Here is a 27,973-nt window from a genome sequence, read left to right on the forward strand (position 1 = left end):
GCAAGTCTAGCCCACCAGACTCCTCTGTCCGTGGGATTCTCCAGGCAAGAATACTGGAGTGTGTTGCCATGCCCTCCTCCAGAGAATCTTCCTGACCCAGGGATCAAACCTGCATCTCTTATGTTTCTGGCATTGGCAGACGGGTTCTTTACCACTAGCTCAACCTGGGAAACCCTAGTATAAAAAATTCCCAGTGCACAGTATTATAAAAAACATCTGTATAATTAACTCTGTTTTCAGTAATGGGATAAATATCAAGAGAGTCATTGGGTTCTAGTGAGTTTAAAGATTAACCTGAAAGAAGCTTTTCCTTGGCTGTGAAAGTTGTTCACTTGTGTCTCTCTGCGACCCCATGGACTATGCAGTCCATGGAATTCTCCAGGCCAGAATACTGGAGTGGGTAGCCTATCCCTTCTCCAGTGAATCTTCCCCACCCAAGGTCTCCTGCATTGCAGGTGGATTCTTTAGCAGCTGAGCTACCAGGGAAGCCTGTAGAGACCAAAAATCTATATTACTCTAAGTTTTCACTAGAAAATGCTTTCAGAATTTCAAAACATTAGTCACTTTTCACTAATTTCTAACTAATTTACTAATTCCTAAAAATATCTAGAAAAATTCTTGAAATAGTCAAGGGCTATCTTACTATCTGGGTAAAAATTCTTACATGATCTCGTAATCCAGGACCACAGAAGGAAAGGAGCAGAGAAGAGCTGACTTCACACGACAGGGCCATGAAATTATTCTTCTGTTAGGAGGACTGTCCAAAACCCAAGTGGACAGTAGTGGTGGGTGGCCAGGGGTGAGAGTGCTGAGGCAGTCCTGCTTGTCTTCAAGATTTACTTACTATTTTTTTTTTTAAGAAAGATTGTTGTTTCTTTTTAAAAAAAATGGTACTTATTTTTATTTTTGTCTTGGCTGAGTCTCTGTTGCTACTGGGGCTCTTCTCTAGTTGTGGCGGGCGGGCTTCTCATCGCCGTGGCTTCTCTAGTGACGGAGCACGGGCTCTGGAGCGCAGGCTCAGTAGTTGTGGCTCATGGGCTTAGCTGCCCGGCGGCATGTGGGATCTGCCTGGATCAGCTGTGTCTCCTGCATTGGCAGGCGGACTCTTTACCACCAGAGAAGCCCCCAGGGTTTACTTACAACATTCTATTTTGTCCTCCCCAAAGCACCATCCTGTAGAACCTTCTGCAGTTCTGTTGTCGATGAGCCTACAATAGTTGAGTTCTATCGTAGATGGAATTGTTCCGTGTCTGCGTCCTCCTATATAGTAGCCGCTAGCCACTTGAAGTCTGGCTAGTGTGGCTGGGGGACTGACGTTTTCAGTCAGCTTACATTTTACTTCATTTCAGTAGCCGCACGTGGCTAGAGGTGACCAGATCCGGGACACCCATAAAGTCACACGGTTCTATGAATTCAGCACCTTCCAGAAGATGTGATGCAGTTGGGAGAATTCCAGGAGACCAGTGGTTTCCCCACATGAGTGGACACCAGCATCATCACCTGGAAGGCTTGCTAGAACACACACTCCTGGGCTCCACCCCCAGGGTTTCTGATTCAGTGGGTCCAGGGTGGGTGGAGGTGCTGAGAATCTGCCTTTCCAGCAGGTTCCCAGGTGATGCTGGTGATGCTGGTCTGTGAACACAGGTGGGGAGGCAGGACACTAGAGGAAGGGTAGTTCCCATTTGTTGGAGTCGTCCGTAGGTCTTGTTGGATCAGAGTTGCTCCCCACCCCTAGAAGAGGGCCTGCTTGCCTGCCTGCTTCTTGCTTTTCCAGGGTGGCTTTCAAGAGGTGGTCCCGTCAAAGGATGGATTGGTTTTGTGACCCCTTAATACGCTGCATGGTACTCTGTGGTTGGATGCGATGCCACAGTGACTGGAACCCTGGAAATGTACGGGTGTGCACACCTATGACCCTGAAGCTTCCCCCAGCGAGATGCTAGAGGAGGGCCAGGGTCCTCACGCCAGCCCCTCCCCTCAGGTCACCTTCCGCAACCCTGTCATTGAGAGGATCCCCCGGCTCCGACGACAGAAGAAGATCTTCTCCAAGCAGCAAGGTGAGGGGGTGAACCGGGGCAGGGCAGAGACCAGGGGTGCCGCGCGTGTCACGGAGGCTAACGTCCACCCCCTCCCTCGCCCCTCCCCAGGGAAGGCATTTCAGCGCGCTAGGCAGATGAACATTGACGTCGCCACCTGGGTACGGCTGCTCCGCAGGCTCATCCCCAACGCCACAGCCACTGGTACCTTCAGCCCGGGGGCTTCACCAGGACCTGAGGCTCGGTCCACAGGGTAAGCGGGGGCGGGGCCCTGGGAGGCCCGCTGCCCCTGCCTGCTTTCCTGGGTGCCAGGTCTTAGATGCGCCTTCCTTCCTTGTGCCGCAGTGACATATCTGTGGAGAAGCTGAACCTTGGGACTGAGACAGACAGCTCACCCCAGAAGAGCCCTCTGGGTCCTCCTTCCAGCCCATCCAGTCTGGTGAGCACCCCACCTTGGCCCAGCTCAGGTTCCAAGCTCTCACCAGGAACTTCCTTGGTCACACAGCTCATCTCTGCCAGAGCTGGGGTCTCATTTTCTATCCCAGACAAACACATGAGCTCGGGAGCCAGGCCACGTGGGCCCCACTCCTGCTCTGTTGCCTATCTGTGTGACCCACGCCAAGCCGCTTTACCTCTTGGCGGTTAGCACACCACCCTGTAAAATGATCAAGTTTAAAACTCATGTCGATGACAGGAGTCAAGTTAGTGGTTTCCTCCAGGCAGTTTATTGACAGGAGGGTGGACTCAGGAGAGCCTGCCAGCATGATGAAAATGTTCTGAAGCTTGATCTAGGTCAGAGGGCAAGTACACTTTTTCTGGAAAGGACCATATCATCAGTATCTTCAGCTTTGTGGGTCAGATGGGTCACAGTGATGTCTCGTCAATACCACTCTCATAGAAAGCAGCAAAACGTGATATAGACACATGGCTGTGCACTGGGAAAGCCTTACTGAGTGTCATATCCCTTTCAGGAATCATAAACTATTTTTCTTCTTTTGATTTTTCTCCTCAACCCTTTAAAAACATAAAAATGATTCTTAGCTTACAGACTGTACAAAACTCGGAGTTTACCAACCCCTGGTGTAGCTTACAGGCATCTGGGTAGACACATATGTAAGAGCTGGTCCCATTACCCACCCCACTGAATGCATTTTATACCTCATTTTCTAAAAAATGGCAGCGATAATATTATATGCTTCATGGCATTAAATGAGATCATTAAATAGATGAATTTGGCAAAAAAAAAAAAAATCCAGAAGTTGACTAACACTGAATGCTGGAGAGGATGCGGGAGAACAGGCAGGCAGTCAGTGGGAGGCATGTGAATCACTACATCTTCTTGGGAGGGCAAGCTGGTTGAGATAAAAATGGGTGTTATCTTGACCTAGATGTTCCACTCCTGGATATCTGTGATGGCCGTTCACACACATGCACACAAAAATGCTTGAATGAGTATAAAATACATCTAGAAAGGTACCCACGATATCATTAACAGCAGCTGGCTCTGGGAAGAGCAGCTGGGGCAGGAAAAACTGTATTTCCTATTGTTTACCTGTTTGCACTGGTTGGGCTTTTAAAACTATCTCTATAGTGGGAATGATGGACCAGTAGGTAAATGTTCTCCAATTTAATTTTTAATTTTGATTCTTCATTATATATTCATATGATGTAAAGAATTAGGTTGTTCCATAAGGCTGTTACCAATAAAGGCAATAGGTTAGAAGTATTAGAGCTTCAGCAACAGTCCTCCCAATGATTGTTCAGGGTTGATTTCCTTTAGGATTGACTGGTTTGATCTCCTTGCTGTCCAAGAGACTCTCAAGAGTCTTTTCTAGCACCACAATTCAAAGGCATCAGTTATTCAGCGCTCAGCCTTCCTTATGGTGCAGCTCTCACATCTGTACATGACTCTTGGAAAACACATAGTTTTGATTATACGGAGATGAGAGGTCAGACTGGAGATGGGTCATATCCATTGTGGTTACGGGTTATTGTACTCTGACCTCCTCTCTCTGTCACAGAGTTCTCCGATCCAGGCAACTACTACCACTCCCGAGCTGCCTTCAGAGACCCAGGAGACGCCAGGCCCCATGCTGTGCAGGTGACACCCCTCCCTTGGCCACCACCCACCACCCCTGCCCACTGTCCCTTCCCCACCAGTCCCGTCTTTCTGCAGCCCTCTGAGGAAGTCACCCCTGACCCTCGAGGATTTCAAGTTCCTGGCAGTGCTGGGCCGGGGTCACTTTGGGAAGGTGAGGTATGGGGGGGGTAAGGAGTTGGGGGGCTGGGGGTCCACACCCCAGGTCCTTAGACTGGCCACTAAGGCCACCCCTGTGACCACTGTGGTTTCAGGTGCTGCTCTCTGAATTCCGGCCCAGTGGGGAGCTGTTCGCCATCAAGGCTTTGAAGAAAGGGGACATTGTGGCCCGAGACGAGGTGGAGAGGTGGGGAGCCTGCTCATGCCCTCTGAGAACATCAGTCTTCTCTTCTGGGAAGTGGGAGACAGAGCACTCCCTTCCTGGGAGTTCTGTGAGAATGATTCATAACAATCATTCCTACTTACTAAGCTAGTTGTTATTGAGTTGCTAAGTTGTATCTGACTCTTTTGCAACCCCGTGTAGCCCTTCAGGCTCCTCTGTCCATGGGATTTCCCAGGCAAGAATACTGGAGTGGGTTGCCACTTCCTTCTCCAGGGGATCTTCCCGACCCAGGGATCGAACCCGGGTCTCCTGCATCGCAGGTAGTCTCTTGCATTGCAGGCATATTCTTTTACCGACTGAGCCACCAGTATTTAATGACTCTTAGCAAGCACCCATCATGTCCTTTACATTCAGTAACTCCTTCCTCACAACAGCTCTAAGAGGTCAACACTGTTATGGTCCCAGTTCTGATGGCACAGAGAAATTGAGCCAATTGCCCAAGGTCACATAGCCAGTAAGCAGCAGGTCTGGGATTTGAACTTAGGGACTTGGGTTCTGAAGCCTGTGCTATTAATGGTGCCATGTACTGACTCTGCTTTGGGGTCAGGACCCTGAGTTCAAATCCTGCCTCTGCTACAGATGTGCATAGAAACCTTTGAGTGTTCACTTTACCCTCTGAATCTCAGCCTCCCCATCTATAAAAGGGGAGTAATCCTTTCTTGCAGGGTTGCTGGGTGGATTGAATGGGAGGATGCCTCTAGATCATTCTGCAGAGTGCCTTGCACCCTGTAAATGTCCAGTAGAGGCACTGAGATAGTCCCAGTCTTCTTGACATCCCTTTTTTAACCAGGAATCCGACTTAGACAGGCTTAAGCAAATAGAGGAATTTATTGCTCTGGATCAGAAAAGTCCAGGGGTGGACTACCTTCAGGCATGGCTGTATCCAGGTGCTCAGTTGACGTCTCTCACTTCTGCTTTTATCTGTGTGGGCTTTGCTTGTACTCCCCTCATAGGGTCAGAGATACCTCCTGCTTTAGCACTTTAGGGCTCATCTGCCAGCTTTGGCTCTTCTCCCTTATTCATTCTAGCAGAAATCTTGAGTTTGAACCCATTGGCTTGGCTTGCCCGTTCATGAACCATTCCTGGCCTGGGAGATGGGGTGCTCTGAAGGGAAGTAACAGTTCCCCTGGTGGTTTCCCAAAAGGAAGTCAGGGGACTGTTACTAGGACAATGGATGGATTCTGGGTGCCTCTTGAGCAGGTTCAGACGCATTAAGCAACTTGCCCAAGTGTGCACAGCCATTCAAGGCCCTTGAGCAAACATCTGATGATTGAAGACTAGGGAATGACGGGAGTCCGGGGTAGTGAGCTGCTGTGTTCTCTGACCCCCATCCCCCTCCCCCCTGCCCTGCCCAGCCTGATGTGTGAGAAGCGGATCTTGGCAGCTGTGACCAATGCGGGACACCCCTTTTTGGTGAACCTGTTTGGCTGTTTCCAGACACCAGAGCATGTATGCTTCGTGATGGAGTACTCAGCTGGCGGGGACCTGATGCTGCACATCCACAGTGATGTGTTCTCGGAGCCCCGTGCTGTGTGAGCCTGGCACCCTGCCTCCCCACACCTCCTGGAGTTACGGGGGACTGCGGGGGGCTTTTGACGATGTGGGAGCCTTCTGTGACCCTCCTACCTTGCCTGGAGACCCGGCTCCCTCATACCAGCCTCTCTCTGCAGCTTTTATTCGGCCTGTGTGGTGCTGGGGCTGCAGTTTCTCCATGAACACAAGATTGTCTACAGGTGTGTGTGCGTGTGCGGGTTCATGCCTGTGGGCTCGTGCATACGTGCACATACCCGCTTTGCCCACTGGGGGGCCCTCAGGCTTCAGGCAGAACCCACATCCCCACTCATCCCTCCTTACATTCTTCCACCCCCTCTCACAGGGACCTGAAGTTGGACAATTTGCTTCTGGACACCGAGGGCTATGTCAAGATTGCAGACTTTGGCCTCTGCAAGGAGGGTGAGAGGCGGGGTTCGGATCTGGGGGGCTGACTTCTGGGGTTCAGACAGAGAGGGGAGGTAATGGAGCCCCCCAGCCCCACCTGGCTTACCTTACTGGGTTCCTAGGGCTGGCTGTCTAGACCACCCCATGCTGGGCTGGGCTAGAGCTGTGACCTCGCCCATAACCTCACGTGGCCTTGCTACCCCCGCCCCCCAGGGATGGGCTATGGGGACCGGACCAGCACTTTCTGCGGGACCCCAGAGTTCCTGGCACCTGAGGTGCTGACGGACACGTCGTACACTCGTGCGGTGGACTGGTGGGGACTGGGTGTGTTACTCTATGAAATGCTGGTTGGTGAGGTGAGATCCCAGGCGCTCCACCCTGCCTGTCCCTGGTAACCTGAGTGTGTGCTGGTGAGGTGGGAGGGTTGTTTAATCACTAAGTCATGCCCAACTCTGTGACACTGTGGACTGTACCCTGCCAAGCTCCTCTGCCCATGGGATTTTCCAGGCAAGAACACAGGAGTGGGTTGCCATTTCCTTCTCCAGGGAATCTTCTGACCTAGAGATCAAACTTGCATCTCCTGCATTGGCAGGCGGGTTCTTTGCTGCTGATCCAGCAGGGGGGCCAGTAGGAGGAGGGTGTCAGATTCACCCTCCACTATGGGCTGGCTGATTGAGGACAAGTAGCTCTGCCTCCTTGGCCTCAGTTTCTGCATCTGTAAATTGGGGTCCTTCCCCTCTCAAGTGAGCCGTGTCAAAGTACAGCTAGAGCCCTGGGTGAATGGAACCAGGTGTGGTATGGTCAGAGGGGCCTAATTCATCCAAGCTCTCCTTGTCCCAGTCCCCATTCCCAGGGGACGATGAGGAGGAGGTATTTGACAGCATTGTCAACGATGAGGTTCGCTACCCCCGCTTCCTGTCAGCTGAAGCCATTGGCATCATGCGCAGGGTAAGGACCCCTGCCCAACTCGGGGTGAGCCAGGAGAAGTGACCCTGGGGCTGGGAAGGGGAACGCTAACATGGAACTCCCTCCACCCAGCTGCTGCGGAGGAATCCAGAGCGGAGATTGGGATCCAGTGAGAGGGACGCTGAGGATGTGAAAAAACAGCCTTTCTTCAGGGTGAAGTCTCCCACCCCCAGGACCCATTCCCCCATGCCCAAGACCTAGTGGCTGCACGTCCAACGTTGTTACCTCCCCTCAACACCCACCTGCCTTTGCTTCCTCCCATTTACCCCCACTGACCTTCCTACACCCACCCAAGTTAACTGCAGGCTGGCCTGTTGGGAGCACTGCTGTGTCGGAGCCCAGCTGCCGCCCCTCCCCATACACTCATGCTGTAACCCTTCCTGAGCTCCCAGCATGCCCCCCCCCCCCACCTCTGTCGTGTGACTCTATGTTGATTCTCAAAGACCCAGACTTACGTCGCAAGGAGCAGACCCTCCTGTGGTCTGCCCCGAGCCTCCCCTGGTGACCTCTCCCCTTCCTCGCCCTGCAGACCCTGGGCTGGGATGCCCTGCTGGCCCGGCGCCTGCCGCCGCCTTTCGTACCCACGCTGGCCGGCCGCACTGATGTCAGCAACTTTGACGAGGAATTCACAGGGGAGGCCCCCACGCTGAGCCCACCCCGCGACGCACGGCCCCTCACAGCCACTGAACAGGCGGCCTTCCGGGACTTCGACTTTGTGGCTGGGAGCTGCTAGCCCCCTCCCCCACCCCTGCCCTCACCGAGCTGTTAGTAGTTTTTAAAAAGGCCTTTGGGGTTTGCCCCATCCATGCATCCTGTTTCTTTTTGTGCACAGTGATGATGGGGGCGGGGAGGAGTGCTTGGAGGTGGGAAGAGTTGGGAAGGGAAGCAATGGGTGGCTGGCGGTGTAGGGAGTGATGGGGAGATGCCCTGGTGGGGGGTCATATGAAGAGGGGCCAAGGGATGGTGGAGACTCAGGCCTGTGACTGGTGGAGAGCCTAGGTGGGCTGCGATGGGAGAGGGTTCAGAGTTGTGTAGAGTCCCGTGATGGGGCGTGACTTGTGGGTAGGGACTTGGGGTTGTGTTGGGGGACCTCAGGGCCACGATGAGTGAATGGTTGTGGGAGTCATTCCTGATGGCGACAGGGGCGACTAGCGTCCCCAGACCCTCTTGCTCTGCTCCCAGCGGAGCTCCCCCCAGGACTGCGACCATGGCGTTTCGCGCATGCTCCCGCGACTCCCGCTCTGCATCTCTATGCCCCCGCGTGGCAAGTTCAAGAACTGCACACCCCGGAGGCTTACACAGCGCCTCTGCCGCCTCCGCGCGGCCACCAGAGTGCTGCAGCCCAGACAGGACCCACCGCCCTGGGCTTGTCGGCAAAAAGATTTCATTCCCCGAAGTCTTTGCCCTGCGGACCTGAGGCCGGTCCCGGGTGGTCTGGCTTAGACGCCGGGTGTGCCTAAAAAGAACTGAGGCCACTGTGCCGAGAACTGCGCAGCGAGCTGGCCTCCCAAGTGCTCTTGTTTAGGCCCAGCCCTCCATGGCTGCCCTTGGCGCCTGCCCTTGAAGGCAGCAGGCGAAGCAGTTGGCGAAGCACTGCTTGGCGCAGCAAGATGTACACCCAGGGGTCCAGAATCTGGTTCCACGAGGCGAGGCGCACGGCCAAAAACAGCGGCCGCTGCAGGGAGCTGGAGCCCCAGCCTGCGACAGCCAGCACCACCACCACCTGCGGGAAAAGGTGGTGTGAGCGGTGGGGCGGTGTAAGAAAAGGGGTCTGGGGAAGGGTAGGGTTGGGATGGGTGGGAGTGTGCCTGGGAAGTAAGGGGGCTGTGAGGAGGGACGCAATGTAAAAGTAAGTGGGAGTCTAATTGGGAAGGAGCTGTGGAGAGGGGGGTGGGGGCAAGCAGGGCCTTACAGAGCATGGCAGAAGCAAAGGCCTTCATTGGGTGTGCGCTCAGGCGAGAAAGAAGTCCCAGATACCCCAAAGGACAGAGGATGGAAGAAAAGGCTTCCCTGGTGCCTCAGTGGTAAAGAATCTGCTTGCCAATGCAGGAGACGCGGGTTCGATCCCTGGTCTGGAAAGATTTCCCACATGCCAGCTGGGAGGCTAAGCCAGAGCACCACAACCCCTGAGCCTGTGCTCTGGAGCCTGGAAGCTGCAACTGTTGAGCCCACATGCCTCTTCTACTGAAGCCCATGCATTCTAGAGCCCGCACCAGGCAATAAGACACTGGGCAAAAGAGAAGCCCGCGCACCACGAGAGAAAAAGCCCGAGAAGCAACTAACAGCCAGCACGGCCAATAATAAAATAGGGGAAAAAAAGGAAAGAGGTGGTGATGCTAGAAGGGAGCTAGGGAATGAAGGCACTTAGGAGGGTGGGGTTGGAAGGGGAGGCTTGCCTGGATCCGGTGACCTATACAGACCCCAGGAAGGAGTAAGACAAGGGGCCTGGAAAGAGTGGGACGTCAGAGGGAGAGAACAAAGGGTGGACTCTGGCAGGTGGGGGCAAAAGGGCAGAGCGCTGGCTGGGTCAGGGAGAAAGGACACAATGGAAAAGGGTGGGAGGGGTCACGGAGGGCGTGGGAAGGAGCAGGATTGGAGTGGACCTGTGCGCCCCTCACCAGCAAGGGACTCCAGCAGATACATGACACCACCATGATGCCTACGAGCTGGCCCACCATTTCCACGTCGTGGGCGCGGGCTCTGCGTGAGGAGCCACGGCCCGGAGAGCCGCCCGGGGCGGCGGATGCCGAAGCGACGGACGAGGCGGACGAAGCGGAGGCCGAGCGGGGTCCGCGCCCTCCCCAGTGACGGCGGCTGTCGGGGCCTCCTCCGGCTGGGAAGTGCCGTCGAGAGCGGCGGCGCCGCCAACGGGCGCGCAGCAGGGCCAGGCCGCTGAGCGTGTTGCACAGGAGCGCGGCGAGCAACGAAGCCAAGCCAAGGCCGGCGAAGAGGCCGGCGAGCAGCGCCTGGCGCCAGCCTCCCGCCGGGCCCAGCCCGATGAAGCACCACGTGCCGGGGTACTGCAGCTCATAGCGGCCTACGCGCGCCAGCGGCAGCAGCGCCACGGCCAAGGCCACGGCGGCCAGCGCTGCCAGAGCCAGCCGCGCACGGGCCACCGAGACGCGGGCTGCGTGCAACAGCGGCCGCGTGACGCCCACGCAGCGCTCCACGGCCATGCCGCAGCCCAGCAGCAGCGGGCACAGGCCGAAGAAGACCATGCAGCCGCCCAGAAAGTGGCAGGCGCCGCCAGCAGGCGCGCGCCCCGCCGCGTACAGGCGCAGCACCAGCGCACCCGGGATCACGTGGCCCGCCAGGTCCGTGGCCAGCAGGCTGGCGACGAACAGCAGGAAGGTGGCTGCTGAGCGGCGGCGCCGCAGACGGCCCGCGGCCTGCGCCAGAAGCCCCAGCGCCAGCACGTTGGACACGGCGCCCAGCGTCATGGAGAAGATGGGCAGCGCGGGCGATGCGCCCGCCAGGCCCAACGGTGGTCCGGCGGACGTGTTGGGAGCCCCGGGTGCCGTGCACGTGGTCGCCTCGCCAGCCAGGCTCAGGTTGAGGGGCCCACAAGGGCTCATGTCAGGTGCTGGGGGTGGGGCTGGGGAGAGAAGGAGAAGGTGAAGTCTTGCCGTTGGCCTGGACCAGCTGGTTCTCCCCTCCTAGATCATCCCGACCCATTTGACTTTATAAGAGTTCTCTTAGGGACCCTGTACCCATGGCAACTCTAAATGACTCTGGCTTCCCGACGCCTGATCCAGTTCTCCTCCGCTGCCCCGAATCGGCCGATCTCTCGCTCCCGGCTCCAGTCGGCCCCCACTGCACCCCTTCTCTGATCATCAGGGCTCACCTGGCTTCAATCCACCTGTCTCCAACCCCACTTCTGAGCCTTACCCACCCACCAGACACCCACCTTCCATTTTGACACCACCACAAATTCCTGGGCCCCCAGCCCTCTCTGGTAACCATTAACCCATTTCTGATCCCAGGGCCCCACCTGACCTCACTGTCCCATCTCTGACCATCACCCTTTACTCTGTCCCCACCCTACATGCTCACAGCCCACCTCTCCCACCATGGGCACATCGCTTCCCCCACACTACCCCCCGGGCCAATTCCCTGTCCCCTCAGCCCCCATCTTTGTCCCCATCACTCCATCTCTGTCCTCAAGGCCCCATCTCTGTGCCCACAGACCTACCCCTTCGGCACCTCTGGCCTGTCCTCAGAGCCCCAGCCCTGCGCCCCACACTCCCACCTCTGAGCTCTCCTGCTGTCTCCCACCCAGACCCTACCTCTGACCACTGCTGCCACCCCTTGGCTGCCCAGTTTCCTCCTGCTGGCTCCCCACCCCCTGCCCCAGAGGCCTCAAGGCTGACCCATCACCATCCCTTCCTTGATACCCCCTGGTGAGGGCTGAGAGGGCAGAACTGCTAGGTCTTCTGGAAAGAGAGGCCGGACAGAGGATAAGATCAACTGGGACAGACAGATGGGCTGAGAGTCAAAGAACACAGGAAGCACAGGCTGGGGGTACCCCATCCTTCCATGCCTGCCTCCCCCAGTGACGGTCCTCAGGCCCAAGCCTTCTTACCCAGTGCTGCCTTGGATGCAGGGTCCCCATCGCCTGCCGTTTGGCCCCTGCTGCTCCGCTGCCCAGCTGCACCCCAGCCTGCTGCGCCGCTCTCCGGCAGGCCGCTCCCTCCCCCCTCCCTCCCTCCTGGGGCGGCTCCTCCGCTCCCTGCCTCCTCCCGCTGCCCACTCCAGCCTCCAGAGGCCGTTCCACTTGGTGTATGCCTTCGGGGGACCTGGGTTGGCAGGGACCACCACCCCCCTGCACTCCTGGCAATGGTCAGGGACCACTCCCAGACCTTAGCTCCTCTCCTGAGTAAGTGGGGGCCTCCAGGAAGTTGGCCTGTCCTCCCTGCCCCGTGACCCTCTTCCCCTGGTGGGACGGGAGCAGCCCCCTTCCCCGCCCCCCAGGCGTGGGCCTCTTGCCTGCCTCATTAATAAAGCGGATAAAATCTAAACACTGGAAAATGTGAGTGTCACCCAGGGCAGGCGGGAGTGGCTTAGGGGGGCTGCCGCTACCCCCAGCAGGGCTGTGAGGTGGGAGAGCCAGCCCTGAGTGGGGCCAGTGGCAGCCCCTTGCCCTGCCAGTGCCTTCCTGGATGCTGGGTGGGTGGTGGTGGGCAGAGCCTTGGGTGGATCAGTTTGGATCAGGTCCAGCCAGCCTAGGAGATCCGCCCATTATTTACACAGGGGCTTAAAGCCTAGGCGTGCAGCCAGTCATCCCCCAGGAAGGGAGAGGGAGGAGGAGGCCAAAGCGGGGCAGGGGGACCAGGAGGTGTGGTGACTGGTAGGCGGTCTCCTAGATCCTGCTCTAGGACGCGGTCCCAAGTCACACACACAGCCACACTTGTGGGCACACAGCTGCATCCTCACCTCCTGCCCCAAGAAGCAGAATCACATCCTGCAGGGGCACATGTGCGCATGCATGCGTGCGCGCACACACAATGGTCTCACACCCAAACATACACAATTGTATCCCTTAACATTCCAAGACCCCGCCACCATCATGGCCTGTTTCCAGCCCAGCAGCAGCCACATTCCTCAGACCCTTGGCGTCAGCCTCTGTCACCCTGAGACAGTGTCACCCCCAACACCAGATACACCCATTGTTACAGACTCCAACAGCCTGAAATACAGGCCCCTGAGAAAGGGACCATCACATACCTTGTTCCTGAGTCACTAAGTTGTGTCTGACTCTTTTGCAACCCTATGGGCTGTAGCCCCCCAGGCTCCTCTGTCCATGGGATTTCCCAGGCAAGAATACCGGGGTGGGTTGCCATTTCTTTCTCCATGGCATCTTCTGGACCCAGGGATTGAACCCCCGACTCCTATATTGGAGGTGGTTTCTTTACTGAGCCACCTGGGAAGTCCATCACACCCCTTAGTGCCATCAAATAGGCTGACCCAGCACCTTGAGCAGTGCTCACAACCGCTAACACTGACAGAGCCCCCCAGCCACACCCAAAATCATCCAGAGATGCCCCCTAACAGTCCAAGACAGGCCCCACAGGTTACACACTGTATATGCCTGAGACATAAGGATGGTAACCCCCTAGATACTCCGAGATCTAGCTGGTCACACCCCTAGTAACAGCAACACCCAGAGAAGCCTGCTTACGGCACTGGACACCCCAAGATGTAGTCACACAGCCACACTCCACACACAAGCCCTGCCAGTTACAAACACCCTGGAATGCAGAGACAGCTGTCACACCCTATTCCCTCAACACAGTACAAACCACCAACACCGAGCGACAGTCCTACTCCTCTCAACACCCAGACTCAGAGGCTCACCCCTTCACAACCTGAGCAATTAACACAGACATACAAAGTGCGCACAGGTGCCCGGGGAATCCTGGAGTAACCTCTGTCCCTGTGCCCCCCTCCCAGGACCCATTGCCTGCATGTTGGAAATGGGGAGCAGGGAGGCTCACACCTTGCCTCTCAGCTCACCTCTGTGGGGACCTCTGGCTGGGTTCCCTTTGCTTCAATCCTTGCTCTTCCCTCCAGGTCTGGCGAGGGTCCCACCCACCCCTGCCCTGGTCCCCCCTCAATCCTCAAGGATGAAGTGGGTTGTCAGAACAAGCACTCCAGGTTTATTACATCCAGCACAGAAGTATGGTGTGCCCTGGACGCTGGCAGACCCCACACATCCAGAGTCAGCCTAGGTGGAGCAGGGGGCGTGGGGTGAGTGAGGGTGCATCGTGACTGCTCCCCCCACAATGCAGAGCCTTGGGGTGGGCTCCTCCCCATCAGCACTGACTGGGGCAGGCTGAGACCCCATCTGAAGCCCACCTCATCTTTCTTTCTCCATACCTTCTGGCCCAGACAGCAAAAAATCTGCCTGCAATGCAGAAGACTGGGATTCGATCCCTGGGTCGGCAACCCACTCCAGTATTCCTGCCCGGGGAATTCCATGGACAGAGGAGCCTGGCGGGCTATACAGTCCACGGGGTCACAATGAGTTGGACAGGACTGAGCGAGTAACACTTTCCCTTTCTGGCCTGGGGGCTCTCCGGGCCACTGGGGCGGAACAGACAAGGGCCCACTGCCTCTTGCCCACTGTTTACATCAGGCCAGAGGGTGGCGGGAAGCTTTGTTCAAAAGGGAGCAAGATTTGCACCCTGAGTAGGCGAAGAAGCTCCGGCCTTGCCTGGAAGCCTGGTGGCTTGCAGCCAAGAGCCTCATCAGGCGGAACGGGTGGGAGGGGGTGGGTGGCTGGGGCCAGCTCTTAATTCAATTTGGAGCCTGAAGAAGATGGATTTCAGCTGCTGCATTCTTTCCCAGCCCCGACCCACCCTCCTCTCCCACCCCGAAGCCACCACACAGATCCAACAGCAGATAGATTCTTTATGTTCCAGACAGCAAATTCAGGTACAAAAGCCCACCACCATCATCCCTCCCTCCTGCCCCTTCAGTCTGGGGCTGAGCTGAGGGAGACATGAGGGGGGCTGGGGAGGGAGGGAGTTTGGGGGGGTTTCACAGCAGACTAGTGTTTCAAATGTGGAGGTAACAGACTCCACAGTGAGGGGGTTCCTCTGGGGAGATGGGGGTGGGGGTGGGGAGTGGAAGAGGAGGGTATTATTGCATTTGCTGAGGGGGGGACACACCCCCTCCTGCATTCCCTGCATCAGGAAACTAGGGAGGTCACGACCCCCAAACAGAACCCGAGGCCCCAGGGAGATAGGAGGGACCAGTTTGGCAGCTGAGGCGGAAAGTATTGGGGGCGGGGAGGTGGGGGTGGCCACCCAATCTGGCTGGTCCCTCTCCGCCGCTGTGCCTGACCCTGGCTGAGGTAGGTGGGGAGAAGGGCGGGGGCAGGGGGCTGGGCGCCCCAGCCAGGCTGGGAACTGGCGAGGGGGTGGTACCGATTGGAGGAGGGGCAGAGGCCCGGCCCCACCTCCGCTCTGCATCATCTCCGGGCTACTGAGCTGGGCCCGAGCCAGACGCTGGGGTCCGGGCTACGGTGTCTCTGCCCCAGAGGCTCCCACCGGGCCTGGCCCACTGGCCCAAGTCATCTTGAGGTCCAGCGGAAGGCCTAGTAGCGGCCAACCTTGGCGTCCCCGATGGCCCCCCAGACGTCAAAGACAAACTCATCCGGGAAGGCGAAGTCACCCAGCCGTTCATCCAGGGCCTCAGCCAGCTCGTCCGGGTTCCTTTTGTCCTTTCCAAGCTCCACCATGGTGGCCGCTGGAGGGGGAAGGACGGGGGAGCAGAATGGAGGCACAGATGACAGAGGGACTCAGGGCAGACTCGGCCCCACAGGACCTACAAGCCCCTTTCTCCCACACTCCCACCCATCCCCAGACCCTGATGACCCCCTCCTCACTTACCCAACTCTGTGTCCCTGATGCCCATGTAACTCTCCAACAGGTCATCCACCTTCTCAATGGCCTTCTCCTCAAAGGCTGAAGGCTGGGGGTGGGAAGAGGGATGACGACATTATGATAATGTGAATATACCTGTAATTATACTGAGCGCTGAGCGCAGTTTTTTTTTTAACACCACTTTTGGTATAGAAACCCATGGTTCTTCCTCACAACAACCCCAAAAGTGGCAGTATTATTAGCCCCATTTCACAGATTAGGAAACTGAGGTCCACTTGCTCAAGGAAGGTCCTAGAGCTGGGAGGTGGCAGAGGTGGACGGACATCCAGTGCCCAGAGGCCCTCAGCTAAGAGTGATGCTGCCACCTATGAATTTCACAGGAAAGTGGTGGTTGCGGGGGGGGTGGGGTGGGGGTGGGGGTGGGGGTTGGGGGGGCGAGTGGGGAGGGACTTAGGCTCAGCTGGAACACTCACCAGATCCTCTACTGTGGCTGGACCCCGGGATCGGAGCCGGAGGGTCCCTCGGCCGGTGCCCAGCTGGGGTCCGGAGCCAGGGCGGCCACCCCCTGAACGCACGCTGATCATGTCTGTGGGAGATAGGGGGAAGGGGTGAGGACTGGAGGAGCCCAGTTCCAGCATGTTCTGGGCAGAAACCCAGACATCCCGGCTTCAGACCACCCTCCACCTTCTCCAAGCTTCTGTAGGCTTTGGGGGTGCTGGGGGCTGAGGTGACCCCAGGAGGGCAGGTCTCCTGACTCTGGCTTGGCCGGGGTGTAGGAGGCACAGCCAGGGGCTAGGAATGGAAAAGGGCTGGGAGGCTGGAGGGGACCACTCCTGTCCCTGGGGCCAGAGGGACGGGAAGGGAATGGGTCCTGGGTCTTTAGCTACTTTCCCCAAGGCCAAGGGGGTTTAGCTGCTGGGCAGCAGACCAACCTTATCTGCCTGGGAAAGTGTTTTAGAGTCCCCCACCCCCACGCCAGGGACCTTGAGCCCATTCCTGAGAGTTAATGAAGCTGGACAGAAAAGTAGGGGGGCTGGCATAGGGCAGCCAAGCCTGGCTTCTTGGGGCTAGGGGGTTGGCCAGGTTGGGGGCGCTTGGCTAGGCTAATGGCTTCTGGAAGCTGGGTGTAGGGGCAACTTCCTCCTTGCCTCCATCCTCCTCCTGAGCTGGGCAGAGAGCCAACCCTCTCCCCGCAGAAAGGGTGGGGCTGCCCCACCCCCTCTCCCACCCGTTACCACCAGCTGGGCTTTGGGCACCACCTGCTGGTGGCCTTTGGTACTGCATGCAGGAGCGGGCGTGGGGTGGGGGGTGGCGGCTGGCAAGGGGGTAGGCAGCAGCCCCTCACCAAAGGCTTTTCGAGGCTCTGTGAGCTTCAGTGTGAAGGTGCGGCCTCGGGGTAGCTCCTTGAGCAGCCGGGCCACCTCGTAGTGCCGGCAGCCCAGCAGGCTCTGTCCGTTGATGGCCTCGATCATGTCACCCACACTGATGAGCTGGATGTGGTCGATCACGCTGCCCTCCTTAATGCGCTGTGGGGAAAGGAGCTTTCAGCCCCTGTGGTGCCACCCTTGGGTCCTACCATCATAGGCTAGGCCTTACCCTCCAGACTCTGGGTGCCCCACCCCCAGGTACCTTGATGAAGGCATAGCCAGCCCCATTGTCTGTGATGGTGAGCCCCAACGCCTCCTCCGACTTGAACACCTCCACTTCCTTGCGCTGCCCCTTGACGTGGGCAAAGATGAAGTCCTCCAGCCCGATCTGCCCCCCCAGGAGCTTGTCCATGTCCACTTTGTGGGTGTTGAGGGTGCAGAACATCACCTGCAGGAGTGGGAAACGTTAAACCCTCACCTTTCTCCCATGCCCTTTGCCAACTGCTACCTGAGGGGGAAGGAAGGGGTGCTGGGAAGGGCCTGGAGGTATCCCCCCAGTGCCTGACCACCCCAGAGCTCAGTCAAGGTCCCCACTAGGATGTCAGCTCTGCTAGGGCTGGGTTTCTGTCCTAGAAAAAACTCCCTACTGGTTCCAGGGCATAGAGCCTGGCATGCAGTAGGTGATCAGAAAATGCTTTTGGAATGAATGAAGGGGCACAGATACCCATCCTGCCTACTGAGACCCCTGCATCTACTTCCTGCAAGATCTCACTGTCACCCTCCTTGCTTCCTCCATTCCTTTGGCCCCTGAAATCCTTAGGGTTGGACCTCCCAATGAATCACAGCGGGGTGAATCTTGCATCTGACCTCCAGCTCCCACAGTCCGCTGGGCTACAAACCCCTCAATGTAAGATGGGAATGTAGCATCCACCCCTGGCTGTCCATTCCCACAATCCACTGGGGCTGAGGCCTCCCAGTGCTGACGGGAACTCAGCACCCAGTTCTGGTCTCCAGTTACCCACAATACATTGGGCTGCAGGTCTCCTAATGCATGCCTGACTGGAACTCAGTATCCAGCTGTGGCCACCAGCCCCCATAATCCACTGGGGCATAGGCCTCCCAATGCCTGATGAAATTCACCATCCAGCCCTGCCTCTAGTTCCCCATAAGTCACTGGGGTAAAGCCTCAGTATTTGCAGCTTCAGCACCTGAGCCACAGCTCACAAACAGGATGCATACTCCGGCCTCTCTCTAGCTCACCATCAGGGAACCCCAGTGCCCAGCTCCCCAGTAGGTACCTCAGCAGCTGGCAGCCGGAAGGCTTCAGCAATCTTGCCATACAGCTCCTTGACGTTGGTGAATCCCTCGATGCGGCCAGTGGGACTGCCATGGGCCAGCTGGGTGTGGAAAACGAGGCGGGGCCGCAGGGCGGGGGGAGGGGGGGGCAAGCCCATTTGGGGGCCCCCCGCCCCACCTCCGCCCAGGGGCCCCGGCTCCCCCACGCCCAGCCCACCACGGCCTGGCTCAGCCTCCTCATTTTCCACCAGAGGTGGCGCCTTTTTCCGCCGCCCCAGTCCTAGTGGCATGAGCAGTGAGAGGAGGGGGCGCACCCAGGAAATCTGCAGGACAGGAAAAGGTGTTCAGGGCCTGCGTTGAAATTCACGCCGCCTTGCCCCTACAGGCCCAATGAAGTTATTCAGAGAACAGGCTGGCCTCAGTTCAAAATCGGGTGCCAGCTCAGAGCCAGGCAATCACCCAGCCAGATGACTGGCCAAAGGGAACCTGGGAAAAATGCCTCATATAAGTGATTCAAACTACCACGAGGGCATGACACTCTAAGTCCCTCATGTGTGCCTATTCACACTCTTTTCCCTCCTAATAAATACTTTGTTTCACTTAAAAAAAAAACAAAAACAAAAAAAACCTGGTCCTAGCACTTACACACCTGCACAGAAATAATATCAGCTAATATCTACCATAACTGCTAATTGCTCTGTGATCTTACTTTATCCTCACATCATATCATGGGGACCATATTATTGTCCTGATGTGATTACATGATGTACCATAATATGTGATTATGCCCATTTAATAGATGAGAAAATGGAGGCTCACGGTCTACGTTTCTCTATTTTTCTATTGGTTGCAATCGTGCACAAAAAATTTCTGACTCTTCCCTTTCCAAGCATGTAAGCAGATGGCATTCCTGGCCTCTTTATGACTGGGTAAGCATATGACCAGTTCTGGACAATGAGTTGTGAGAGGAAGTGACACGTGACATTTCTGGGCTGAAGCATTTAATTACTGGAGCAAGAACCTCCACAGATCTAATTTTCCCAGTAGGGTGACCAGCCACATTTGATGTGGTGGCAGCCCCACCAGGCCGGCTCTGAGTGACTACAATGAATGAAACCCCCCTGCTAAGCTGCAATGGACATGCAGCAGGAACAAAAAATAAACCATTGTAGAGTATGACTGCTAAGATTCTGGGGGATGCTTATTACTGCAGCAAAACTTATCCTGACTGATACATGTTTTTTCTTTCCTTTCCCTCCACTCTATTTTTCTATCTCTCTTCCTCCGTCCCTCCCTTCAAACAAATATGTTTTGGGCACTAACTATATTCCATGCACCACTGTAGATATTGCCTTCAATAAGACAAGCAAGGTCCCACATTTCCCTACCCAGAGTAAATAAGGAGCCTGTGATGAAGGGTTAATGGATGAAGAAAACAATCTTATATGGATAAATTCTAAGAGTTTACAAATACACATACATATGTATGTGTGTGTGTGTGTGTATACACCATGGGTGTATGTGTTTAAGTGGATACGTGTGTGTGTGTGTGTGTGTATATGTTTTTAAAAGCTTTAGTTAGGGAATTCCCTGGCAGTCCAGTGGTTAAGACCCAGCATGGGTTCAATCCCTGGTTGGGTAACTAAGATCCCACAAGCATGTGGTGCAGTCAAAAAAAAAAATGCTTTATTTAATAATTCAAAGCTGTAATTAATAATTTCATAAAAGTTTGCTAAACAGTATACCTGTGAAGGTAAGAGAAAACCTCTGTGAATGACTCAAGCACATTACTGAACCACTGAGCAAAATGTATGCTGCAAATATTAAAATAACTTCAATTATTAAAAAAAAAAAAAAAAAAGACAAGCAGTAAGGTCCCTGACTAGGGCCATCATGAGCAGTTACACAGGTTGTTCACTGTGCCAAAGCACCAGACCCAGGGTTGCATTTTTCGAATTCACTCCTAGTTGCTGCAGAGGTGAGCTAGCTGGGGCTCCGTCCATGCTGTCCAGAAGCATACAGTTCAGAGAAGCTGTACAGTGAGCAAGCAGATGTGTAAATATTCAATATAATTTCTAAGAGTGCTATAAAGACAATAAAACAAGTTTTACAGACAAGGTCACAGAGGACCTGCCTCTCTGAGCAGGCGAAGCTGAGACTTGAAATACAGCAGAAAATATCCATAGGAGGATATGAGGCAAGAACATCAGGCAGAGAGAACAGTTAGTGCAAAGGCCCTGAGGTGGGGATTTACTTGACATGCTTGAGGATCAGCAAGGCCTGTGTGGTTGGATCCCCAAGTAAGAGGGACAGTGGGAAAAGGTGAGGGCAGAGACGTAAAAAGCAGAGACATTACTTTGCCGACAAAGGTCCGCCTAGTCAAAGCTATGGTTTTTCCAGTAGTCATGTATGGATGTGAGAGTTGGATCATAAAGAAAGCTGAGCACCGAAAAACTGATGCTTTTGAACTGTGGTGTTGGTGAAGACTCTTGAGAGTCCGTTGGACTGCAAGGAGATCAAACTGGTCAATCCTAAAGGGAATCAGTCCTGAATATTCACTGGAAGGACGGATGCTGAAGCTGAAACTCCAATACTTTGACCACCTGATGCAAGGAATGACTCACTGGAAAAGACCCTGATGCTGGGAAAGACTGAAGGCAGAGGAAGAAGGGGACGACAGAGGATGAGATGGTTGGATGGCATCACTGACTTGATGGACATGAGTTTCAGTAAGCTCTGGGAGCTGGTGATGGACAGGGAAGCCTGGCGTGCTGCAGTCCATGGGGTCACAAAGAGTCAGACACAACTGAGCGACTGAACTGAACTGAACTGAGAGGTAACAGGCAGACTGCAGGACACTGTGGGCCAGAGGCTGAACTTGGGCTTTTGATCTGAGTGAAATGGCAGTCATGGGAGATTCTGAGCAGATTCACAATTAAGCTAGCAAACAGTGTGGCTAGAGTGGAGTGAGCAATGGGAGAACATGAAGAGGGCAGGTAAAAGAGGTGACGAAGGGGGACTTCCCTGGTGGTCCAGTGGCTAAGACTTCATGCTCCCAATGCAGGGGGCCCAGGTTCGATCCCCAGTCAGGCAAATAGATCCCACAGGCTGCAACTAAGAGTTTGCATGCCCAACTAAGACCTGGTGCAGCCAAATGAATAAATATTAAAAAAGAAAAAAAAAAAATAAAGAAGCAATGGAGGTCAACTGTATAGGCCTTTATAGACTAGCAAAGAGTTCATGTTTAAGTCCAAAGTCACAGAAACTGGCCCCAACCCTCAGATCTGACTCCCAAGCCCAAGTTCATCACAGTGATGCTGTCCCCTAGGTGATTCAGTCTCCCTGGGCCTCAGATGCCTCACCTGTAAATGGGGACATTCCATCCACCTGGCCAGGTTGTGGTAAGGATCAGATTATGCCAAATTATATTTTTCTATGTAAGGGGGACTTCTTGCTCCCTCCTTTCAGATCACCTCTTCCCTAGGGCTTTCCTGGATTCAGTAGAGCCCCTGAGCTGTACCCATTTTCATTCATTCATCTGTTCTCCAACACCTCCTCTAACATCACCTGGTCCAGTCCTATCAACACTCACCTAGAGCTTCTCAGGTGGCTCAGTGGTAAAGAAGTCCCCTGCCAATGAAGGATACATGGGTTTGATCCCTGGGCTCAGAAGATCCCACATGCCATGGAGCAACTCAGCCCATGCGTCACAACTACCGAAGCCCAAATGTCCTAGAGCCCATGCTCCACAACAACAGAAAACATTGCAATGAGAAGCCTGTACACTACAATTAGAGAAGGCCCCAGTACAGCAATGAAGACCCAGAGCAACCATAAATAAATAAATCTTAAAAGCAAAAACAACTCACCTAGACGACTGCAGCTGCCTTCTCTGAGTCTCCCAGCTTCTGCCCTTGCCCTCAATGGTCTCTCAACACAGCAGCCAGAGTGATCCTGTAAAACATAAGTCAGGTCACATTTGTCCTCGCTCCAACCCCTCCCAGGGCTTCTACCTCACTTGGAGTAAAAGTCAATGTCCTCCCCTTGGCCCATGGGCCCCAAATGACCAGCCCACATCAGCCATATGCCCTCACTCCCTGCCTCTGTCCCCCTTGCTCATTCCCTGCAGACACAAGGGCCCCCTCCCTGGTCTTTCAACACACTGGATGAAGTTCAACCTCAGGGCCTTTGCACTGGCTGTGCCCTCTGGTAGCCATCCAACTCACTCTCTTACCTCTTTCAGGTGGAAGCCATACTTCATTCATTTAGCTTGTTCATTGTCTGTTTTCCAAAAAGGGCAGGGAACTTTGCCTGTCTTACTCATTCCTCTATTAGCTCAGAGAACACAGGGCCTGGCACAGGGCAGCTGCTTACTAAATACTTGGGGAATTAATGAGTGGATGGATTAATGAATCTAATAGTCACCAGCCACCGGTCTCTATGCCCAGTTCTGGGGAGACAAAGAAGCACAGGCCGTAGCATCTGCCCTCAGTAGGATCTTGTCTCCCCAGCAACAGTATAAGTCCTACCTCTGGGGTCCCTTATTCCTTGCTTCCCAGCATAATTCTGGACACAAAGTAGGTGCTTCATCTAACCATGAAGACACTGAGATTTTGTTTTTTACTCCCCTTCTAATCAATGATACTAAACAACCTTTAAAACATTTGAAACCATTTGGATTTGCCCTTTTGTAAACTACTTAAGTCTTTGCCCATTTTTAAAAACCACAATTTTTTTTCTTGCCATGCCATGTGGCTCATGGGATCTTAGTTCCCTGACCAGAGATTGAATCCCGGCCCTCAACAGTGAATGAGCAGAGTCCTAATCACTGAACCACCAGGGAAGTCTCTAAAACTGCACAGTCTGTTTTTAATTGCAATGCCTAGTCTTTTTTCTTATTGATTTGTGGGAACTCTTTATATATTCTAGATACTAGAAATAAAATACATTCTGAATGAATAAACTGGTACTGCTCTGTCAAGTTATTTCACTATACTCCCTTAATGATGCTACCAAAAACAACAAAAAACCCCACATCATCACCTCCCCTGGCTCCCCTCCTACCACTCCCTGTACATCTTAGCAGAATGCAAAGAACATAAATATTAAACCTGGATTCGCCACTTATTAGTTGTGCAACCTTGAGCAAATGTCTTAACCTTTCTGAGTTCCAAAGAAATCATACATGTGTTTGGAACAGCTCCTGGGATTCAGTAAGAGTTCCACAAAGGCTGGTGACAATTACTACTATTTCTATCTGTACCATCTTTAGTCAGCTGCCAAGATTCAAACTCCCTCTTTTTCTAGGGCCCCTACATCCTGCTCACCAACTCCCAACTTCCTTACTCTGCCTACACTTGATGCCCTGGTTCAGGCTGGCTTCATGTCTTACCCAGGACAGGGAAATAATGGTGGTAAGTGGGTGGTTTATGAATTTGTTTTCCAGGCCAGAAGAGGCAGAGTGGCCTGGGTTCAAATCCCACCCGTCACTTACCAGCTGAGTGGCTGTGGGCAAGTCACTTCACTTGATGGGGCTTCAGTTTCCTCATCTGAAAAATGGGCAGAATTACTGTCTCTTAGAGTGCTTATAGGAATCCAAAGAGTTTATGCAAGTAACTCAATTAGCACTTTGCTTGACATTTGATTTAAGAAAATTATTACTCTCACTGTTATTACTGCCTCTTCCCTTGCCCTGCCCAGGAACATCCCAGTCCTCTCTGCCTGTCAAGGCTTACTCCTGGCCACCTCCTCCAAGCAGCCTCCTCCGCTTGTCCCTGCCTGTTACAACTACCCCTGTGGTCCAGACAACTCAGGACCATGGACTTAATTACATGCTGTTCTGGCAGAACTCTTGTCTTCCAGTCTTAGGCTGTTATTTAAATTCATGTCTCTATTTTAAAACATAAACCAGATTGTGTTGCTCCCCAGCCTCAAATCTTACATCGGTTTCCCATGTGATAGAAGAAAAGCTCTAAACTCCTTAATGTGACCCACAGATCCCCACAGAATCACATTCTGGGTTCTCTCCTGCCCCAGCCATACCATGCCAAGCTTGGCCCAGCCTCAGAGGCTTTGCCTTGGCTGTGCCCCCTACCTGATCCTTAGAAAGCTGGCTTCTTTTTGTCATTCAGATCTTGGCTCCAAAGTTACCTCTTCTGAGATCCCCCTTTCTTACAGATTCTACCATGCCACTCCCTCATATTTTATTCACAGCATTTATCAACCTCTGCAAGTGTTTTCTTTATTTACTTGTTATTAACAATGCCAAAGAATGCTCAAACTACCGCACAACTGCACTCATCTCACAGGCTAGTAAAGTAATGCTCAAAATTCTCCAAGCCACGCTTCAGCAATATGTGAACCGTGAACTTCCTGATGTTCAAGCTGGTTTTAGAAAAGGCAGAGGAACCAGAGATCAAATTGCCAACATCTGCTGGATCCTGGAAAAAGCAAGAGAGTTCCAAAAAAAACATCTATTTCTGCTTTATTGACTATGCCAAAGCCTTTGACTGTGTGGATCACAATAAACTGTGGAAAATTCTGAAAGAGATGGGAATACCAGACCACCTGACCTGCCTCTTGAGAAATGTGTATGCAGGTCAGGAAGCAACAGAACTGGACATGGAACAACAGACTGGTTCCAAATAGGAAAAGGAGTATGTCAAGGCTGTATATTGTCACCCTGCTTATTTAACTTATATGCAAAGTACATCATGAGAAATGCTGGACTGGAAGAAACACAAGCTGGAATCAAGATTGCTGGGAGAAATATCAATAACCTCAGATATGCAGATGACACCACCCTTATGGCAGAAAGTGAAGAGGAACTAAAAAGCCTCTTGATGAAAGTGAAAGTGGAGAGTGAACAAGTTGGCTTAAAGCTCAACACTCAGAAAACGAAGATCATGGCATCTGGTCCCATCGCTTCATGGGAAACAGATGGGGAAACAGTGTCAGACTTTATTTTTTAGGGCTCCAAAATCACTGCAGATGGTGACTGCAGCCATGAAATTAAAAGACGCTTACTCCTTGGAAGGAAAGTTATGACTAACCTAGATAGCATATTCAAAAGCAGAGACATTACTTTGCCAACAAAGGTCCGTCTAGTCAAGGCTATGGTTTTTCCTGTGGTCATGTATGGATGTGAGAGTTGGACTGTGAAGAAGGCTGAGCGCCAAAGAATTGATGCTTTTGAACTGCGGTGCTGGAGAAGACTCTTGAGAGTCCCTTGGACTGCAAGGAGATCCAACCAGTCCATTCTGAAGGAGATCAGCCCTGGGATTTCTTTGGAGGGAATGATGCTGAAGCTGAAACTCCAGTACTTTGGCCACCTCATCATACTCATTGGAAAAGACTCTGATGCTGGGAGGGCCTGGGGGCAGGAGGAGAAGGGGACGACAGAGGATGAGATGGCTGGATGGCATCACTGACTCGATGGACTCGAGTCTGAGTGAACTCCAGGAGTTTGTGATGGACAGGGAGGCCTGGTGTGCTGCGATTCATGGGGTCGGAAAGAGTCGGACACGACTGAGCGACTGAACTGAACTGAACAACTTGTTTGTTGCCTGTTCACCCCGCAGTAGAATGGCAGCTGCCCAGGAGCAGGGATTTCTGTTGTGGTCACTACTGTACCCTCTGTGCCAGGAACAGTACCTGGCCTGTGGTGGTGGTGGTGGTGGTTTAGTTGCTAAGTTTTGTCCAACTCTTGCAACGGCCACCAGGCTCCTCTGTCCATGGGATTTCCAGGCAAGAACACTGGAGTGGGTTGCCATTTCCTTCTCCAGGGGATCTTCTCGACCCAGGGATCAAACCTGTGTCTCCTGCACTGGCGGGAGGATTCTTTACCACTGAATCACCAGGGAAGTCCGCCTGGCACATAGTAGATACTTAATAAATATGTACAGAATGAATGAATAATGTGTCTTATGCCCTCATTCTGACTACTCTCCGAGCCCCCCTATCCTCAGAACATGCCTACTGTACAGTTTCAAACTGCCACCTCCCTACCACACTCCCAGTCTCCTCTTAAACTTGAACACAGGTATGGAGGAAATGAGCTTCAAGTCAGCTAGTGGCACTGAGCAGGTTGGCTGGAATCCCACATCCCTACCCTCTCTTCACTGGGAAGGGCCCGTAACTTAACAAGCCTACAGCCACACAGAGTTGCAATGGGAGGAGCAGGAAATGGGGAAGGGGGTTCCTGAGAGCTCACGCAAGATAGGGAAGGGGACACCACGCCCATGCTCCCCTTTTCCGCAGTGTATTGCTTGGAAGAGGAGGGCGGGAGGCCTCTGAATCAGTCTTGAAAAACCGGCTCATGGGTGTTTCCAGGGAGAACGCCTACTGTCCGGGGCCCAGGCCTCCCCAGGGGCCCAGCAGCCACAGGACCCCAGTGGTCCCCACCACCCACCTATCTCTCCCACAGATGTCCCTCTCTTCTCAGGACCCAGTATTCTGGTCTTGCTTTTCCAGCTTTGGTGAAAAGGGACATGGGGGCAGCTTCCTGTCTGAGCAGCTGGTGAAAGCAAAGACCAGCAGGTGTGCCCCAGATGGCTGTGTGGTTGGAGGGAATGGAGTGGGAGGAGCTGGTCAGAAACACCTGAGCCCTGAAGCCACTGGATACCTAGTCTAGTGGCGGAGATTCCAGTTCTGGACTCTGAGGCATGGGTTTGAGTCCCAGATCTGCCACTTACTCGCTGTGTGACCTTAGGCAAGACACTCCACCTCTCTGGGTCTGCTGCTTCACCTCTGAAAGAAGTAACAGCAACTTCCATGAGGGGTGATTCAATGATCCGCATGGTAAATACCTGACACGGAAGTGTTCAATGAATGCTAGCCCGGGTGATTTTTTTCATTATTACAATCGGGACCTCGATCCTCCCAAGAAGCACCCCACCCCCTCCCCAGGCCCTGGACGACTGGGACAAGGCCAGCTTCTGCGACAAGGCCAGCTTCTGGGACAAGGCCAGCCTCGGGGACTTGCCCGAAATACCGACTCTGCGCCTGTCCCCACCGGGACGGGAACTCTCCAGAGGTGCAGGGGGCTGGGGTGCGGCTGGAGACGCCATCCCGGCGCCGGGAGGCGTTCACCCCTGACCCTAGAGGGAAGGCAGGCGGCCCTCCCGGAATGGGACTCGGACGTTTCCCCCCGTCCCGCCCCTCCACCCAACTCAGCCTAGACCTCCAGCTGCGTCCATGGGGCCGGCCCCACCCCGCAGGATAGGCCGAATCCCCGCGGGTCCGCGATCTCGCGGGTCTGCTCCGGGGTCCCCGCGAGCGGCCGCGATGGACCCCCCCCTCCCCACCTCCTTGCAGGGTATACTCACCTGAGCTTCCTTAGCCGCCGCCCAGCTCGCCCACCTCTTCTCTCGGCAAACTCTGGCTCGGGCCTCTCCCGCAGCCACCGCCAGGGGGCGGGGCTGGCGCCCACATCTGGCCAATCAGAAGCGGCCGCCCGGCGCTCGCGGCCAATCCACTCCACGTCGCCCCCCTTCGGGTGGAACCCG

General features: G+C 54.3%; 3 protein-coding genes across 13 annotated transcripts in view; 1 reads left to right on the forward strand and 2 right to left on the reverse strand.

Annotated features, from left to right (window-relative positions):
- The window catches only part of PKN1 (protein kinase N1), a 28,725-nt gene extending 20,498 nt beyond the window's left edge, over positions 1-8,227 (forward strand). For 5 of the 6 annotated variants that reach the window (XM_044948229.2, XM_006066546.4, XM_044948228.2 and 2 more), the window contains 13 exons: positions 1,979-2,054; positions 2,145-2,286; positions 2,379-2,472; positions 4,055-4,134; positions 4,210-4,285; positions 4,386-4,477; positions 5,869-6,045; positions 6,184-6,246; positions 6,390-6,466; positions 6,665-6,807; positions 7,292-7,399; positions 7,490-7,570; positions 7,947-8,227. In XM_044948229.2, the coding sequence (XP_044804164.2) occupies positions 1,979-2,054; positions 2,145-2,286; positions 2,379-2,472; positions 4,055-4,134; positions 4,210-4,285; positions 4,386-4,477; positions 5,869-6,045; positions 6,184-6,246; positions 6,390-6,466; positions 6,665-6,807; positions 7,292-7,399; positions 7,490-7,570; positions 7,947-8,150 (1,413 nt within the window). In that variant the 3' untranslated portion in view covers positions 8,151-8,227. Of the gene's footprint in view, positions 1-1,978; positions 2,055-2,144; positions 2,287-2,378; positions 2,473-4,054; positions 4,135-4,209; positions 4,286-4,385; positions 4,478-5,868; positions 6,046-6,183; positions 6,247-6,389; positions 6,467-6,664; positions 6,808-7,291; positions 7,400-7,489; positions 7,571-7,946 lie in introns of those variants that run through there. The other variant, XR_006553550.2, reaches the window with a different exon arrangement.
- Positions 8,228-8,374: 147 nt separating this feature from the next.
- PTGER1 (prostaglandin E receptor 1) lies at positions 8,375-12,309 on the reverse strand. The gene is made up of 3 exons (XM_006066544.4): positions 12,000-12,309; positions 10,036-11,012; positions 8,375-9,140 (listed from the first exon to the last, which is right to left on the reverse strand). Exons 2-3 carry the CDS (start codon positions 10,990-10,992, stop codon positions 8,874-8,876), a joined length of 1,224 nt encoding a protein of 407 aa, XP_006066606.3. The 5' UTR covers positions 10,993-11,012; positions 12,000-12,309; the 3' UTR covers positions 8,375-8,873.
- A 2,500-nt stretch (positions 12,310-14,809) lies between these two features.
- Positions 14,810-27,938, reverse strand: GIPC1 (GIPC PDZ domain containing family member 1). 6 transcript variants are annotated; one of them, XM_044948234.2, is made up of 11 exons: positions 27,794-27,938; positions 27,091-27,215; positions 23,962-24,016; positions 22,337-22,421; positions 22,060-22,097; positions 18,470-18,790; positions 17,434-17,619; positions 17,150-17,330; positions 16,278-16,390; positions 15,811-15,892; positions 14,810-15,667 (listed from the first exon to the last, which is right to left on the reverse strand). In XM_044948234.2, exons 6-11 carry the CDS (start codon positions 18,755-18,757, stop codon positions 15,516-15,518), a joined length of 1,002 nt encoding a protein of 333 aa, XP_044804169.2. In that variant the 5' UTR covers positions 18,758-18,790; positions 22,060-22,097; positions 22,337-22,421; positions 23,962-24,016; positions 27,091-27,215; positions 27,794-27,938; the 3' UTR covers positions 14,810-15,515. The 6 variants fall into 6 exon arrangements, with proteins under 6 accessions (XP_044804169.2, XP_025149479.3, XP_044804166.2 ...); XM_025293694.3 differs by lacking the exon at positions 22,060-22,097 and having other exon boundaries at positions 27,161-27,215; positions 27,794-27,937; XM_044948231.2 differs by lacking the exon at positions 22,060-22,097 and having other exon boundaries at positions 27,794-27,937.
- Positions 27,939-27,973: the final 35 nt, after the last annotated feature.

The sequence above is a fragment of the Bubalus bubalis genome, chromosome 9 (assembly GCF_019923935.1).
Source record: "Bubalus bubalis isolate 160015118507 breed Murrah chromosome 9, NDDB_SH_1, whole genome shotgun sequence".
Classification (NCBI taxonomy): Eukaryota; Metazoa; Chordata; class Mammalia; order Artiodactyla; family Bovidae; genus Bubalus; species Bubalus bubalis.